Source organism: Anabrus simplex, chromosome 1 (assembly GCF_040414725.1).
Source record: "Anabrus simplex isolate iqAnaSimp1 chromosome 1, ASM4041472v1, whole genome shotgun sequence".
Taxonomy (NCBI): domain Eukaryota; kingdom Metazoa; phylum Arthropoda; class Insecta; order Orthoptera; family Tettigoniidae; genus Anabrus; species Anabrus simplex.
The window spans coordinates 126468220-126484441 of NC_090265.1; the positions used below are offsets into that span (position 1 = coordinate 126468220).

General features: G+C 37.1%; 1 protein-coding gene across 2 annotated transcripts in view; it reads left to right on the plus strand.

Moving 5' to 3' along the window:
• ABCB7 (ATP binding cassette subfamily B member 7) overlaps nucleotides 1–16222 on the plus strand; it is a 181247-nt gene that overhangs the window by 103909 nt on the left and 61116 nt on the right. For both annotated transcript variants that reach the window (XM_067156839.2, XM_067156840.2), the window contains exon 8: nucleotides 12317–12474. In XM_067156839.2, coding sequence (XP_067012940.2) covers nucleotides 12317–12474 — 158 coding nt within the window. The remainder of the gene's footprint in view (nucleotides 1–12316; nucleotides 12475–16222) is intronic.

Sequence of the window (16222 nt, forward strand, 5' to 3'; positions counted from 1 at the left end):
CAATAGGATAAGGACAATCTCCACGTATTCAGATAGAAAGGCTCTCCTCATCAATCCCATTTCTTCTAAATGACGCCAGCCTCGACTAGCTTTGAAGCTTCTTTGCTACTAATGCTTTTAACTTCCACATTACCGGGTGAGTTGGCCCTGCGGTTAGGGTTGTGCAGCTGTGAGCTTGCATCCAGGAGCTAGTGGGTTCGATCCCACTGTTGGTAGCACTGAAGATGGTGCCTTAATTAAGGCCACAGCCGCGTCTTCCCACTCCTAGGCCTTTCCTATCCCATTGTCGCCATAAGACCTAACTGTATTACTGCAACGTAAAGCAAATAGTAAAAATTAAAAAAATTAAAAAACTTCCACATTTCTGTGGAAACTACACAAACAAATTGCCATTTCTGCTTGATGTGCTCACAATTTTTCTCCTACTTCTGGATATTTCACTGCTTGCAGCTATTGGTTCTGTGGCTACAGGTGTTTCCAGTAAAAGAGCTTTCTTACTTTGCCAGTCACAATTGCAGCTTTTGCCAACATCATGTTTCCTACCTGTAGTGTCACACAAATACTCACTCAGGAACTGCTGGCCTCCCTGTGACCGTTCAAGTTATAATAAAGCCACATGTGACAGTCTCTGTCACAAATGGAATATTTTGTTTTTGCCAAGAAATAAGTTGTTGACAACCTTGTCCTGAAAAATCCCTGCATCCTGATTTTTAATATAATTTTTGTAGATAAAGACGTACGTATTATTTGAGTAAATTTGATAGATTGAGTCTCTCCTGATCAATCCAAGTTCTCCTGCCACTTTTTCTTAGCCGCAACAAGCTCTTTTCTGCTTCTCGGCTTCTTGGGGAGGGCAGAGTTGACAGATCTTCAGTCTTGATGTGGGAAGTGTAGGGAGTGAGAAGATAGCAGGACTAGAACTTCGGCTACTGTACTTATCGATGGAGAAGACAGATTTAAAGTGAATCTTTTAGCTTTATGTGAAAAAGTTTTTAGTGGTGAAGATAGCTAAGTTGAAAGAAGGTAGCATTTTACAATTATAGGAAAAAGAGGGAAATTTGAATTGCAGAGTGTAAATATGCAAATAAGTGGGTATTAGAAGAGTTTGTGTTCTAAATCTATTAATACCAATGATGAGGATTGGCAATATTATAAAAGAAAGGAAGAATTTTACGAGTTCATTTGTCAGCAGTGTATAACGTGGAACCCATGCCCAGGGTTACGGGTGAAGACCTTAACAGCATCTTAGGCAGAGGATACATTCGGAATGGCGAAGATGGTGGATGAGGCAACCCATCCTCTCTGGGGAAAATTAAAGAGGAAATCACTGCCTTGTGGAGAAGAGAGATTATCAAAGGCTAAGGGAGTAAACCCCGAAAGAAAATCATCAGATGCGTTAGGCTTAGCAGGTCAGCAGATGAGTAAATTTGTACTTGCTTTCAACTATAATACAAGCCTCGGATGGAAGTTTAAAAAGGGAAATGGAATTGACAAGTTCCTGATTACAGTTGCACAGTATGATGGTAATCCTGATATTCGTGCAAGTGTTAGATTAGAGAACAAAACCCGATTTGGAACAATATTCTTACAATGAATGGGAAGGAAAATGAATTGATTGGCCTAATGGAGAGACGAAAACTCGATATCCTGGGATTCAGTGAAGTAAAATGGAGAAGGAAAGGAATGAAGAAACTAAGCAAGGGGTACACCTTGTACTGGATGGGTAACAGTAAAGAAAAAGAAATGGAGTGGGATTTGTAGTGAATCAGAATGTTGAACCAATAGCTGAAGTTGAGTACGTAAATGAAAGAATTATAAAAATGTACATACATGTAAACAAGGAACTGCTGAAGATAGTACAGGTGTATGTTCCCCAGACAGGATGTAGCGTGGCAGAAAAAGAAGAGTTCCTCAATGAACTGGAAACACATATTATTGGAGATGGGATCATGATAATGGGAGATCTGAATGCCCATGTGGGAACTGATAGAATGGGATATGAGAAAGTTCTGGGCCCACATGGGTATGGCGATAGAAATGAAGATGGTGAGAAACTGTTGGACTTAGGTATCAGAAATAACCTGATAATATAATAACACGTGATTTATGAAGAGGAATAGCCATAAGATCAGCCGATATTGTTGGGATGGACAGTATGGAACACTCATCGATTTTATAATAAACAGACCGAGAATGGGGAATATACGTTATGAATGTGAAGATAATCCCCAGTGAAAGTATGGAAGGTGACCGTAGATTACTAATTGTGGAATTAAAACAAGTAAAAATCCCTAAAATTGTATTGAAGAAGAAACCAAAGATCAGGATTAGGGAAGTGTAGGAGAAGGATCAAAGAATGTAATTCCAAGATTGTATAAAAAGGAAGTTGCCTAACACAGAAATACGAAGTGGAGAAGAAGAATGGGACAATTTAAGACAGACATTTGAGCAATTGAGGTATGCAGGAAAACAAAAGCAAAGGTGAAGGGAAAGGAGACACGGTGGTGGACAGACAAAATAAAAACGAAATAAAAGAAGGGAACAAGGTGAAGAAATAAATGGATAAGGAAAAGCAAAAAACGTATCAGAGGGATTAGAATAAGAAAGGTTACATGTGGAATACAAAAGATTGAAACTACAAGTAAAGAGGAGTATAAAGGTAGAAAAGGAGAAATGTTTGGGAGAGTTTACCAACAAAATTGAGCAAGATAGTCGAGGAAATCAGAAACTATTATACAGAGTACCGGTAATAAAATCAAAAAGAATAAATCAAGAAAAAATCAAGGCATTAGAGAGAGAAGATGGATCCATAGTCGAAAAGGGTCTTCAGAAGGTGATGGCAAAGTATTTTGAAAAACTTTATAATGAGGGTGACTGCTCGGAGGAAGGAGGAGATAAGAAAATAGAAATAATAGATGGAAAGAGAAGAGAACCCGATAACATGGTTGGAACTTGAAAGGGCAGTGAAAGCAATGACCAAAGGTAAAGCAAGTGGAAAAGACGAATTCAGTGCTGATATGATTAAGGCAGCAGGAAGCATTGGACTACAATGGCTACACAGAGCCCTCAATGCCATATGGAAGGATGAAAGGATACCTGAAGATTGGCAACAAGGAAGCATTGTACCACTGTTCAAAAAAGGAAATAGGAAGAAATGTAAAAATTTAGAGGTATAACCTTATCACAGGGGCTAAAAATAATGGAGAAAGTCATAGACAAAAGACTGAGGGATATACTGTATTTACGCGAATAATACCCGCACATTTTTTTTTTAAATTTGGGGCACGAAATTGGGGTGCGGGTTTTATTTGCGTCAATGTTGGCTCTTTTTTTTTTTTTTCAAAATCAGCCTTCCTAAATTTAGGGTGCGGGATTATTCGGTGGCAGGTATTATTTGTGTAAATACGGGTATACCCACACATTTTTTTAAAAAATTTGAGGCACGAAATTGGGATGCGTTTTTTTGCGTCAGAGTTGGCATTTCTTTTTTTCAAAATAAGCCTACAGTACCTAAAGTTAGGGTGCAGAGATTATTCGCGTAAATACGGTAATAGAAACACAGTTAGAGGAAGAACAGTATGGCTTCAAACCAAATGGATCAACAATAGACTTGATATTTACAGTGCGAACGATAATGGAAAACACCTGGAAAGGAACAAGGAAATCAACTTCGTATTTTTGGATTTTGGAAAAAGCTTATGATACATATAAGAGAAAAAATGTGTGGGAATAGGGAATGTACCAAAATCATTAACAAGATAAAAATGTTGTATCATGAGAGTAAAAGCAGTGTACAAGTGAGGAGTGGTGACTTTGAAATATTGTATACAAAAAAAAGGTCTCAAGCAAGAAAATGCACTGTCACCATTATTGTTTATTATATTGATGGATGAAATCATAAAACATGTAAAACAGAGTATCAGTAGTGATGAAGTGAATGCTTTGATATTTGCAGATGATGTGGTGATTTGGTCAAAGGGAGAAAAGGAAGTACAAAGGAGACTGGACATTTGGAACGAAAATCTGAAGGAGTTTGGAATGGTAATCAGTAAAAAGAAAACTGTAGTCATGCACTGTGGAAAAGAGAAACCAAGTGATCATAGATGGAGAACGGTTAGAGAATGGAGAACAGTTTACATATCTGGGTAGAATTATTAAGGGTACAACATTTTATCACCAAGTCAGAGGACTTTTATGGGATGACAAAGTACCCAAGAGAACAAAATTAACATTATATAAACAGTATTTCATACCAGTTGTAACGTACAGACTAGAAACGCTGGTAACTAATAAGAGACAAGATAATAAGATCCAAGCAGTAGTAAATTTCTAAGAACATCAGTTAAACAGACAAGAAGAGATAGAATTCAAAATATGAAAATCAGAGAAGAGCTGAATATAGAACCGTTAGTGCAGAAGATACAGAAAGCAAGACTTAGATGGTTCAGACATGTAAAAAGAATGGAAAAGAAATGGGTAGCAAGAAGGGAATTTGAAAGAGAAGTTAAGGGAAAGAGACCAGTTGGAAGACCGAGTAGAATGTGGATGGATCAGATTTGGAAGGACAGTAGAGAAGCTGGATTGGATGTGGCAGAAGTAATGGAGTAGGAAAAGTGGAAAGGCAGAAATGAGTGGATGAGGTTTGTAAGCTACACTCGGGCGACTGGAGTGGGACAGTGATGATGATGGTTTGTCAGCAGTGTGAAAATTGTAATTGGCGAAATATTTAGAAAGGTAATATACGAAAGAGACATGATAGAGTGAAGGAGAAACTTAGGAAAATCAACTGTGGTGAGAATGCAAAAAAACAAAGAAAAGTGGGGAAAGAAATAATTTGTAAGAAAGTAATTGCTAAAGAAAATAATTGTTGATTCAGGGAAGAAGAAATTATCTGAAAATGCTTATAAACAGTTCTTCTCCCTGGCCTTTTCTCATTTACCTGGGATTAGCACTTTGAAAGGGTTTAGCCCACTTTCACAGCCAGGTGCCCTTCTTGAATCCAGACCTATGTGGAGGGATGTATTCACTACTGTGTGTTTCTGTGGTGGCTTGTCATGTGAAGTGTTGTGTGTATTTGAAGTTGTGTATTACAGCAAACAAACACCCAGCTTCAAGCTAGAGGAATTAACCAGACATGGTTAAAATCCCTAGCCTGGCCAGGAATTGAAGCAAAGGACAGTGGTAGAGTAATATTGACAACACTAGCCGCCATAAAAACAAGTGGCTCCAAAATCTGTGAAAGTAGTTTAGTGGAATGTAAAACCAATAACCAAACAACTATTAGATGAAATGTTTTCTTTACTTGAGCATGTAGTGAAGAAACAGGCAGAATAGTCAGAAATGAGCAAGGTAGGATGGTTTGAATTGAACTAAACTCAAATAGGGAAGTGTACAGTTTATAATTGTGATAGATGATATGACAACAGGCAAAGCAGCATATGAAGTTGGCAAACTGAACAGTATGTCGTTTGCAGGTAGGATACAAGAGGAGAGAAGGGAGCAATGAAAATTGGAGACAAAATTATTGAAGTTGTGGAAAAATGATTTAGAATACAAGACTGGATATGGAATTTGTCAGGATGAGACATTTTGGGGGCATGTTCTATGAGAGTATGGAACAATCATTAATCAATAGAAAGATAGGATCATGAAACAAAATATGTAACAGATTAAACACAATGGCATGTTAGTATGGAAAGAGGAGATGAGGACCATCATGAAAACACTATAAGGACAAGGACAATCTTCATACAGGGTGGAAGGTACCTCTTCTGCTAGAATAAAGCCTGTCATAGATATTGGCAGGACACATGAACAGTGGTAAATTCCATGTCCGTAGCTTTAATAATTTTCAAGAAAATGGTGGTGGTTCTTGCATTGTAAATTGCAACGCTATTGACACATGCCAGCCAGCTATGGTGTGTCCTGTTGGCTTGTGACCAAATGTTCTTGTGACACGCAAACACCACCACATCAGCTAGTGCTGACTTCCCCGTACAACTTTTTCACCCTTTGACAAAGATCAAATTGTGACACGAATATTGATCGAATTGAACTCTTCTCACCCCTTATACACTACAATAAATATTTCACATCTGAAAATAAATAGTAAAGTAAATTTGTGTCCCCAATCATGGTGGTGCAGGTCTGGCTCCTTGGCTGACATGTTCAGAGGGTCCTGGGTTCAATTTCTGATGGGGATTTTAACTGCTTATCGTTAATCTCTCGTTTGGGAACTGGATGTTAGTTTGAATACACTTCTCTTCATTTACATACAACACAGACACTACTCATCACTACAGAAAAACTCAATAGTGAAGACATTCCTTCCTTATAGGGCTGGCATCAGGAAGGGCATCCAGCTGTAAAACTGAGCCAAATTCATAAGAATTGCTGACCCCAATAACATTCGGAAAAGTAGTAATCCCTAGGTGGTGCAACACTTCACAGGCACACCTATGGAGGTGAGTTGCATATACCTATTAAACCGCATACCAGCCCTCTTGCCAGTCTTAAAGGCTCTAGCCAGATAAAGTGATCGAAAGTGCCTTTGCGTGTAATGCTGTAACGTAAAGACACATCGCCATTAACTGAAAATTTGAATGGACCCGCATCACTCCAAGAATGCAGTACGGCTAGTTGTATACCAACTCTGTGACAATAGTCATGAGGAACAAATAAAAGAGTGAAATAAGCAATAACATTTTGAATGTACATACCTCATTGCAGAAGATGATACAGTTCACTGGCTGCCTGGAAAAAATTTTGCGCTCACGTATTAATAGGAAATATATTCAAATGAAATTCTGTCATATCGACATGCCACTATAGGTAGCTGTATCGTGGACGAGAAATGTAATTCGAAGTGCAATTTTTTAAAATTCTTTGTTTTCCGCAGGAGACTTGCTATTAAAAGATAGTTTGCGATAAAAATAGTGTGGTTTGAGGCATGTAGCTGTCAGTTTGCATTCAGGAAATAGTGGGTTCGAACCTCACTCTTGGCAGCCCTGAAGATGGTTTTCATTGGTTTCCCATTTTCATACCAGGCAAATGCTGGGGCTGTACCTTAAGGCCAAGGCTACTTCCTTCCCACTCCTAGCCCTTTCCTATCCCTTCGTCGCCACAAGACCTATCTGTGTCAATGCGACGTAAAGCAAATTGCAAAAAAAAAAAAAAAAATCTTACTACCATCTTCTCTGCACAATTTCTCACATTCAGTAGTTTATCAAAATCTTCTCATTTCTTATGGATGTGTTATCAACTTTCCATCTTCCTCTTTCATCAGCTTTGTATACTCTCTTTCCTGTTACTTTGTATAATTCTATACAGCATTCTTTTACTGTCACCGCCATCCATTTCCATTTTTTGTGTAAATTCTTCCCAACTTTTCTTTTCTTACCAGTTTCTTACATTCCTTTTATTATCCAGATACTTACTGCCAATTATGCTTGCCATCATGTTATCTTTAGCTGACTTTTTTGCTAAATTTAATTTCCTAGTCATTTCCTTGAATTTCTCCTTACTTCCACAACCATTCCTAACTCTATTTCTTGCTATTTTTTTCTTGTTTATCTCTGTTCTGTTCTTGCCATGCTTTCTTTTCTTCCACTGCTTCTCTCACCTTCTCATTCCACCATGGTATCTCTTTTTTTTTTTTTTTTTTTTTCACTCTTGATGATATTCTACCTCAGGCAATCTCTGCCTCACATATGCCCTTTTGAAGGTGGACCATTCACCTTCCACATTTCCTACTGCTGTAATGAATTTGTTGTTTCAGTCTCGCTAAAATTCATATTACTGCCAATTATGCTTGCCATCATGTTATCTTTAGCTGACTTTTTTGCTAAATTTAATTTCCTAGTCATTTCCTTGAATTTCTCCTTACTTCCACAACCATTCTTAACTCTATTTCTTGCTAAACTACACCTCTTGTTAAACTCTTCATTACTCTGTTATAGTGGGTCTTTACCATTCCTTGTTACCTTTAATAAAGGTACACACTTAATTTTTACACTCCTCAACCAGTGCTTTAGGTTCATCCTATAATACAGAGTATTACTCTGTGAGATTATGCTACACAATATAAATTGTACTTGAGATTCAGAGGTTGTACCAGTATACAATGAAGTAGACATCCCAGTTTTTCTCAGCCCCCAACAAGCTCATTTCTACTTACTAGCTTCATCAGGAGGGTGGGCTTCAACATCCACTGAGGGAATCATCGTGACAAATCTTCAGTCTTGGTGTGGAAAGTGTGGGATAACGATATAGCCAAGTATGAGATGAGTTATGCAACAAAGATTTAGTAATGCGACTTATTAAATTTATAAATATAAATGCAGCTGATTCCTGGGTAGTGACTATGAAGGATGGAAATTGAATTCAGACAGCAGATATGACATTTCTCTATTTATGAAAGATGTGTGGAGAGAGTGAGAAATGAGAAAAAATAGGAGAAATGATGATTACATTTACTATAGAAGCAATACAACTTCAATTGTTATGGTGTGATCATATTTTAAAGGCATGGCTTTTAGTATCGCATCCTGTACTGTAACTCTTGTGGTTTAATATCTTAGGTGTAGGCTTACGCAGTCCATTGTTAATGAGAAATGGAACTGATGCGAGGCTGAAGCGTGGTGCCTTCTAACTATGAAAGTCAATCTGCAAATTAAACCACTGAATTTCAGCATTCGGGCTGAGTAGTGGTTGCTTGATAGATCAGGGACCATCAGGGCTGTAATGCCATAGGTTCTTTTTTTATTGTGGTAATGGCTGAATTTTTATTCAAATTTTGAAGAGTGTGTGTATTTTTTTTTTTAGACTGAATAGAATGAACAGTGTTCCTTTCTCCTTACTAGAACCCTCAAGATTGAAATATCACTGCGCCCACTTATATGTTGTTTTTCTTTCGTTATGATGGGTGCTAAGAGTCTGTAACCGAGCTCGATAGCTGCAGTCGCTTAAGTGCGGCCAGTATCCAGTACCCGGGAGGTAGTGGGTTCGAACCCCACTGTCGGCAGCTCTGCAGATGGTTTTCCGTGGTTTCCCCATTTTCACACCAGGCAAATGCTGGGGCTGTACCTTAATTAAGGCCACGGCCGCTTGCTTCCTAGCCCTAGCCCTTTCCTGTCCATCGTCGCCGTAAGACATATCTGTGTTGGTGCGACGTAAAGCCAATAGCAAAAAAAAAAAAAAAAAAAAAGTCTGTAAATAGGGATAAGTTGCATGCATAATGAAATGCTTTCACCCATCCACACTACTATGAAACATCTCTTATTTTATTTGAGAGTCAGATTTCTTTCAGGATGCTGGTACTTAACACAACACATTATATATTTAAAACACTAGGCTGATTTTTGTGACCGCAAGTTTGAGAAAATGGCTGAACCAATTGACGTTGTAAAGCATTCTGATGATAGCTCTTGGCCTATAGATTTGCAGAGTGTCTTTAAAAGTATAAACATTTCTTGCCGTATATTTTTTAAATTATTAAAGAAAAATATAGCATTCTGATTGGCTAAAGCGATCGCGAGTACTTCAAGGCCACCTGAACCGTAAGAGCTCTAAGCAGGAGTCATGATAGGTGGGTGGAAGGGGGTAGGCACTCATGCAGTCAGGGATCTTCCTGGTCAGCTGTACTCGGTGGACAGGAATAGCTGCTGTTTTGTTGCCCAGTGGTTGAACAATGCACATGGCTTTAAAAATTCCTCTAAATTTAAATGAGAGCTTAGTGTCTGGATTAAATGTCAATTCCAAAGCAACTGACTATATTCGATTAGCACAGCTCAATATGGGATGAGGCCCAATGGCAAATAATCATTCATTAATGAGTGTGAATTGTCTTTTAAAATATATCATAAGTAACAACAGTCCATTCCTTCTCGTGGGAAAACTATTCTTCTCGGCAGAGATTTCATTTTTGTCTGTTTTGCCACATGCTTATCAGTAAATAATTATTTATTTACATATAACTTTAATGCAGCCAGATAGCCATACAGTGTAAGATAGAAGACTAGTATACTACATAATTACATTTTTAGTTTGTTTGATTTGCATAATCCCTTATTGATTTTGATCTTTTAACACATACTGTAATTCCAGATGATAGCGTTTGCAACCCTTTCCACACAGTTGACATTCACATGTTGCATTTGGTTCATGAAATCATGCGGGTTTTACAGATGAGGTGATGGAATCCATGCACTGCCATCCTCCTAAAGATATGTCTCATTTTGAAATTGGCCATAATCCAAGTCCGGTCTATCATAACTCTGGTGTCGTAAAATTCTGGCCAAATTTCTTCTCTTTATCTTTGCAGAGATTTCAGTATCTCCTCAGAGGCTTTAGTGTTCAGTAAAGTAAAATGTATCCTGAGATCTTCTACGAGGAAACTTTCTCGTGCCAGAAAGTAGACAAGTTTTGATGTTGTCATATTTGATACTCCCAATATTCGTTTGATGAAGAGTGCTTTCGCTTATTTGTTTGTTTTGTTTGTTTATTTATTTATTTATTTATTTATTTATTTATTTATTTATTTATTTATTTATTTATTTATTTATTTATTTATTTATTTATTTATTTATTCTCTCCCCTTTGACCCTTCTTCAGAACATGCCATTTACATAAAAATATAACAATTGATGTATTTCATCATTTCTATATCCGTGTTGACACTATCAAATTCTCAAATGAAAGGATCCACCTTATCAACACTTTATTAGTTTTGAACAGGTGAACCTTTTCATTTGAGAATTAGATAAAAATATGCAGACAAAACCACAAAAAATGGAATCTGCTGATTTTTTTTTTTCTTTTTAAAGAAATTGGTAACTGTGACTACCCCTCTGTAGATGGTGATGGACAAAATATTATTAAACTACAGCCATAATTTTAGGACATGATGATATTGTGATTGAAATTTATAGCAAAACTTTCACTTATGTGAAAGATGTCATCATTTTCTCAAAAGTTGCCTTTCTTAATTTCTTCGAAAGTCATTGGGCTTATACCAGGTAGTTCAAAACCATACACTAGCATCAACAGATTAATATAATGAAGATGAAAGCTAGCTACTTCAATTTCTACAATTCCTTTAATTCCTTGGAATTACTGGTTTGCATCCACATGTTCTTTTTCAAAAAATTGGAGCCATAGTAATGATCCTTAAAAATTGGAACGTTTCCCAATGGCTCCTAAACAGAACCAGATCAGGGCCTAATTTTAAGAAGTATGTATGAAAATTGTTTATATTTGGAAATAATAAGTGGGGATAAAGCTGTACAGAGAGCTCTAATGCCTCGAATTGATTTAACATCCAATAAAACACTTTCATTTTCTTTCAGGATATATCAATTTCCAATTTGCTTCGCATTTTTTATCACAATCAATAAACCTCAAGGGACATGAAGATCTCTATTTACCTTAGCCAGTTTTCAGTCATGCCCAGTTAAATGTTGCAATGTCAAAAGAGTGATATTTTAAAGTTGCATTAGTGCCAAAAGGTAATTGTACAAGGAATGAACTGAGCAAGTGGCTAAATAGTGTGGGTAGTTTGGGTCATGTAGCTATCGGTTTACATTCAGGAGTTAGTGGGTTTGAACTGCGCTTTCGGTAGCCCTGAAGGTGGTTTTCTATGGTTTCCCATTTTCACACCAGGCAAATGCTGAAGCTGTAAGATAAGGCCATGGTCATTTCTTCCCATTTGTTGCCATAAGACCTACCTGTGTTGGTAAAAGAGAATTGTTAAAAAATAAAGTACAAGGAATTTCGTATATAAGGAAATCCTTCAATAAATATTTACCTCATGTCATGTCTTGACGGGTTTCAGCTAGTTGTATGGTAGGAGGGTAAATATACGTAAAGAACCTTTCTTCAGCTAAAGAATCCTATCTCAACTGGTGGGGAATGTTATTTATTGTATTTTATATTTGCTGTAAAATGTTATCTTTCATTACTGAGTAAATGGCCGCATGGTTGGGGTCACATAGCTATCAGTTTGCATTTGGGAGACAGTGGGTTCAAACCCCATTGTCAGCAGCGATGGTTTCCCATTTTCACACCAGGCAGATGTTGGGGTTGTACTTTAATTAAGGCCATGGTCACATCCTTTCCATTCCTACCCCTTTCCTGTCCCATCGGTTGGTGCGGACTTAAACAAATAGTAAATAAAATAAAGTTTTTAAATTGATCTGTCTGAGTAGAGTCTACCTTATTTTAGCTCTATTATGGAAATATCGACAGTACTCTTTCATTATAGTAGCATGAGAATTGGAGAGTATTAGTAGTGATTTCATTTTTAATAATTTTCTTACAGGAAACATGACTGTTGGAGACTTGGTGATGGTGAATGGGTTGCTTTTCCAGCTATCTGTTCCTCTTGGATTTCTGGGGTCAGTTTATCGTGAGGTGCGCCAGGCTCTAATAGACATGCAGACGATGTTCACTCTCATGACTATGGACTCAAAAATAAAGGTATTGTAGAGATCTCTTTCAAGGTTTTGCACTGTTATATTTTTTTCATCCAATAGATGATAAATTAAGTTGAACATAATTTAATTCCCTATCCCTGAATTATTGTTTTTATTGGGATCATCATTCAGTACACTGGCTCAATGCAGTTCTCCATGCCACCCTATCCTGTGCTAAACTCTTTATTCCTATGTAATTATAGCAATGGGAATCGTAACTTTCATCCATCTAAACAATAATAACCATGGCAATTCTGTGGTTAATCTTAAAAGAATAAGTGCTCTTCATTCTGAAGATTACATGTATTCTCATGAACCTACAACCAAAGAACATGGAGCAGATAATTGACACAGTTTTTTGAGCTTAAGGAATTCTTATTGGGCTTTGCTATGATGCATGTCATGAAGGTCTGATGAATTACGGATCTACTTCAACTAAATCTGTGTTGACAGTGTCCCAAGATTACTTCATTATATGCTATAGGCTACAGTGCACTTTCAGTATTTCACAGTTATTAACCAAATGTATAGCGTGTCAAACTTATGAGTGTTGCATCTTTGGTTTTTTTGTATGTTTTTGAGGAAAGATTAAAAAACATACATAAAGTATCTGACATATTACCGAAGCTTGCACTTGTTTGGAAGTGAGGGTCCTGATTTTGCTCATACAGGTGGAGAAGTTGGTAATTACTCCATTCCTAAAAATATCATTAAGAGTGAAGGAATAAGTGATAGTAACAAAGAAGAATTACAACCACGCTCTGCAAAAGAGGCAAAAAAAGTTGTATCATGAAGAGTTCATTTAAGATAATTATCAAGGAATTCATCCCTCAGCCTGAGCACAAAAATAGACTGATGTAACTGTAATGTTAATCAAATATAAGTACTGAAATAAATAACCAAAATGGGTGCAATATGAAAAATATCTGCAGAAATAAATAACTCGGTTGAGCATGAAAGAACTCCTTCTCCCGAGGCGACGGTCATCAGGCTGACGAGGCTCCAAACTTGCTTCATTACCTGCTACTGTTTAACCCTGAAATTGAATTTAGGTAGCACGCCAGGTCCTTCTCTACTCCACCGATAAGCAAAGTTGACCATGTTTCACTATTTGAATTAACTCCAGAAACAAAAAAAATAACAACAATAATGATCATCACGTGATGATCAATTTGTTTTGCCGCTTATAAAAATGAAAAAATCCACAATCTGCCAACCGCAAATGTACAATATACCAACAATTTAGATACTCAGTTTTGATATACATCTGTACTTATAACATACACTGCCTGATGCTACTAGACTTCCACTATCTAGTAAGGATAGGTGCAATGACATTCCTTATACTTGGATCCCCCGTTCTTTCGCGAAGGTCGTCCCGAGCCTGAATTATGCACTTCCTATTCACTGACTCCTTGAGTTAGTCGTTTGTTATTTTTTGAAATCCAATACTACATGAAAGTATATGTTTAATTTCATTCTGGAAAAATTACAGTATCACTCCAGAGGTCTCTGTGGCGAACGTTTCTGTTTTCTTCTTCAAACAGCGTCACCTAACCTAACCGTATATGCATCATGAAAACATTTCAAGCACTTGTAGAGAAATTATGACCACCTTGCTACGTATTTACATGGGAATATTCCAAAATTTAACTAGATGCAAGAAAATATAAACTATTCTCTGAAATCAGTGATGTATTCTATCAGATCTTGAGATGAATAACATTCTTACTTAATTTCAGCATATAACATTAAAATCAAGCGATCATTTCCTTCAGCCTTTATTTCTAATGAGTTAACAACTTTACTCATTCAGGACAAATATTTTAAGTTCCCTATGGGAATCAACATCTGTATCATTAACAACTTCTATCGTAAGTTATGATCTTCATTTCCGTGTTGACGTTTAACCAATAATGTAGAGTTTGAGGGATGTTCCACCATTCAACACATTGCAACAATTTATTCAATTATAAGAAGACTGGTTTCGACTCCCATGGAGTCATCTTCAGTTCTCGGTGAAAATTAAATTAAGGGGAAACTGATAACAATCATCATAATGAAAAATCCATGCACCTATAGGTGGTTGCATGGAAATACATCATTGAGTTGATAAATATTACCTAGAAATGCAACATACACTTGGCAAGGAGAACTTGGACCTCCCACAAAAAAGCAGCCTACTATAGCTTAGTCCACAGGGCTTTTAATATTCCATTAACTCGCTCCAACCTAAAAAAGGAACTAGACACCATCAGGACAATCGCTCTTTCCAATGGATACAACAAAAGGTTCATCGACCAGATTATATCTAAAATCCAAAACAAACCTAAATCTACTCTTATCAAAGAAAAGAAACAAAAAGACAGCTTTTTAGTTTTTACCTTGAACAACGATTCAGTTTACTAAATAACAAACCTGTTTAAGAAACACGGGGTAAAAATAGCTTTCAAAACAACCAACAACAATCGTTCTCATTTCCACAATCCAATGACTGTGAATAAATCGGACAAATTTGGCAAATCAGGCATCTACAGATTACAGTGCCAAACTTGTACAGTAAGCTACATCGGACAGACAGGACAGAACTTCAACACCAGGTACACTGAACACATTAACACAGTTAAACATAAGACATTCAGCCATGGGTCTACACATGCACGAATCCAATCATAAATTCTCCGACATAGATAAAGACATGAAAATTATTGAAACCATGGAAAAGGGACCTCTACTCAATATCAAAGAAATATTTTACATATCATTAGACCAACAAGTTAATTTTAATCATTATCTGAACGAATCCACCGAAAAAACAAACATTCTTTACGAGGCCATTCATCCCCTCATCATCAAGACTTATGTAGACAGAACGGATCGACAACAAAGCACTTCCCCTTCCCCCCTGTCTCACACACCCCTTAAATACCTCAACTAATCCAAAGCAAGCCACACTCCCCCCTCCCCCCCTCCCAACCAACAATAGCACCGCGCGTGCGCGCGCGCACACACACACACACACACACACACAAGCACAGTTGAACAGATCGCAACCCACTCTTCAAACGGCTGGTCAGCATGAGCAGATACGGAGTGAGTAAATTAATAAAAACAACATTTAATTTTAACTCGAACACACGCAACAGTTTCTCATTCTGTCTTTCTCTTTTTCCTCGGACACCTTCGATGCACGTTTCCATACGCCAAGGCCATACCATCACCATACTACAACAACAATAGCGACGACAGTTACAACTACAATAGCAAGTATTCCATATTGAAGGATGTTCCCCCAGCTCTTCAACCAGCTTAATTCTACTAAGTTCATTCCATCTATCATAAAACACTGCAAGCTCATGTAAACTAAAACCAGCAAGTATCTTGATTCAGGACCGACAATTAAGTTCCATGTTCCACTAACACATGGTAACAATTTTAATATAATTTTAATATAATTAAGTTCCATGTTCCACTAACACATGGTAACAATTTTAATATAGACCCAAGATCTCTCTTAAATACTAAGCATCTCAGACCAGTGTGTAACTTCAGCTGTTCACCAAACGTTTCATGTGATGTGTGGTTGTAATAGTCAACAAGTCTTTGTCCCCTTTTTTTTTTTTTTTTTTTAAAGGTTCACATATTCTGGTTGATTGTGACAAGACCGCTCGAGAAGTCTATGCCAAGTTGTGTAAACATACAACGATATTTACTTAGATCCAAGAATATTAAAGTGCCAAGTGTTTCGCATT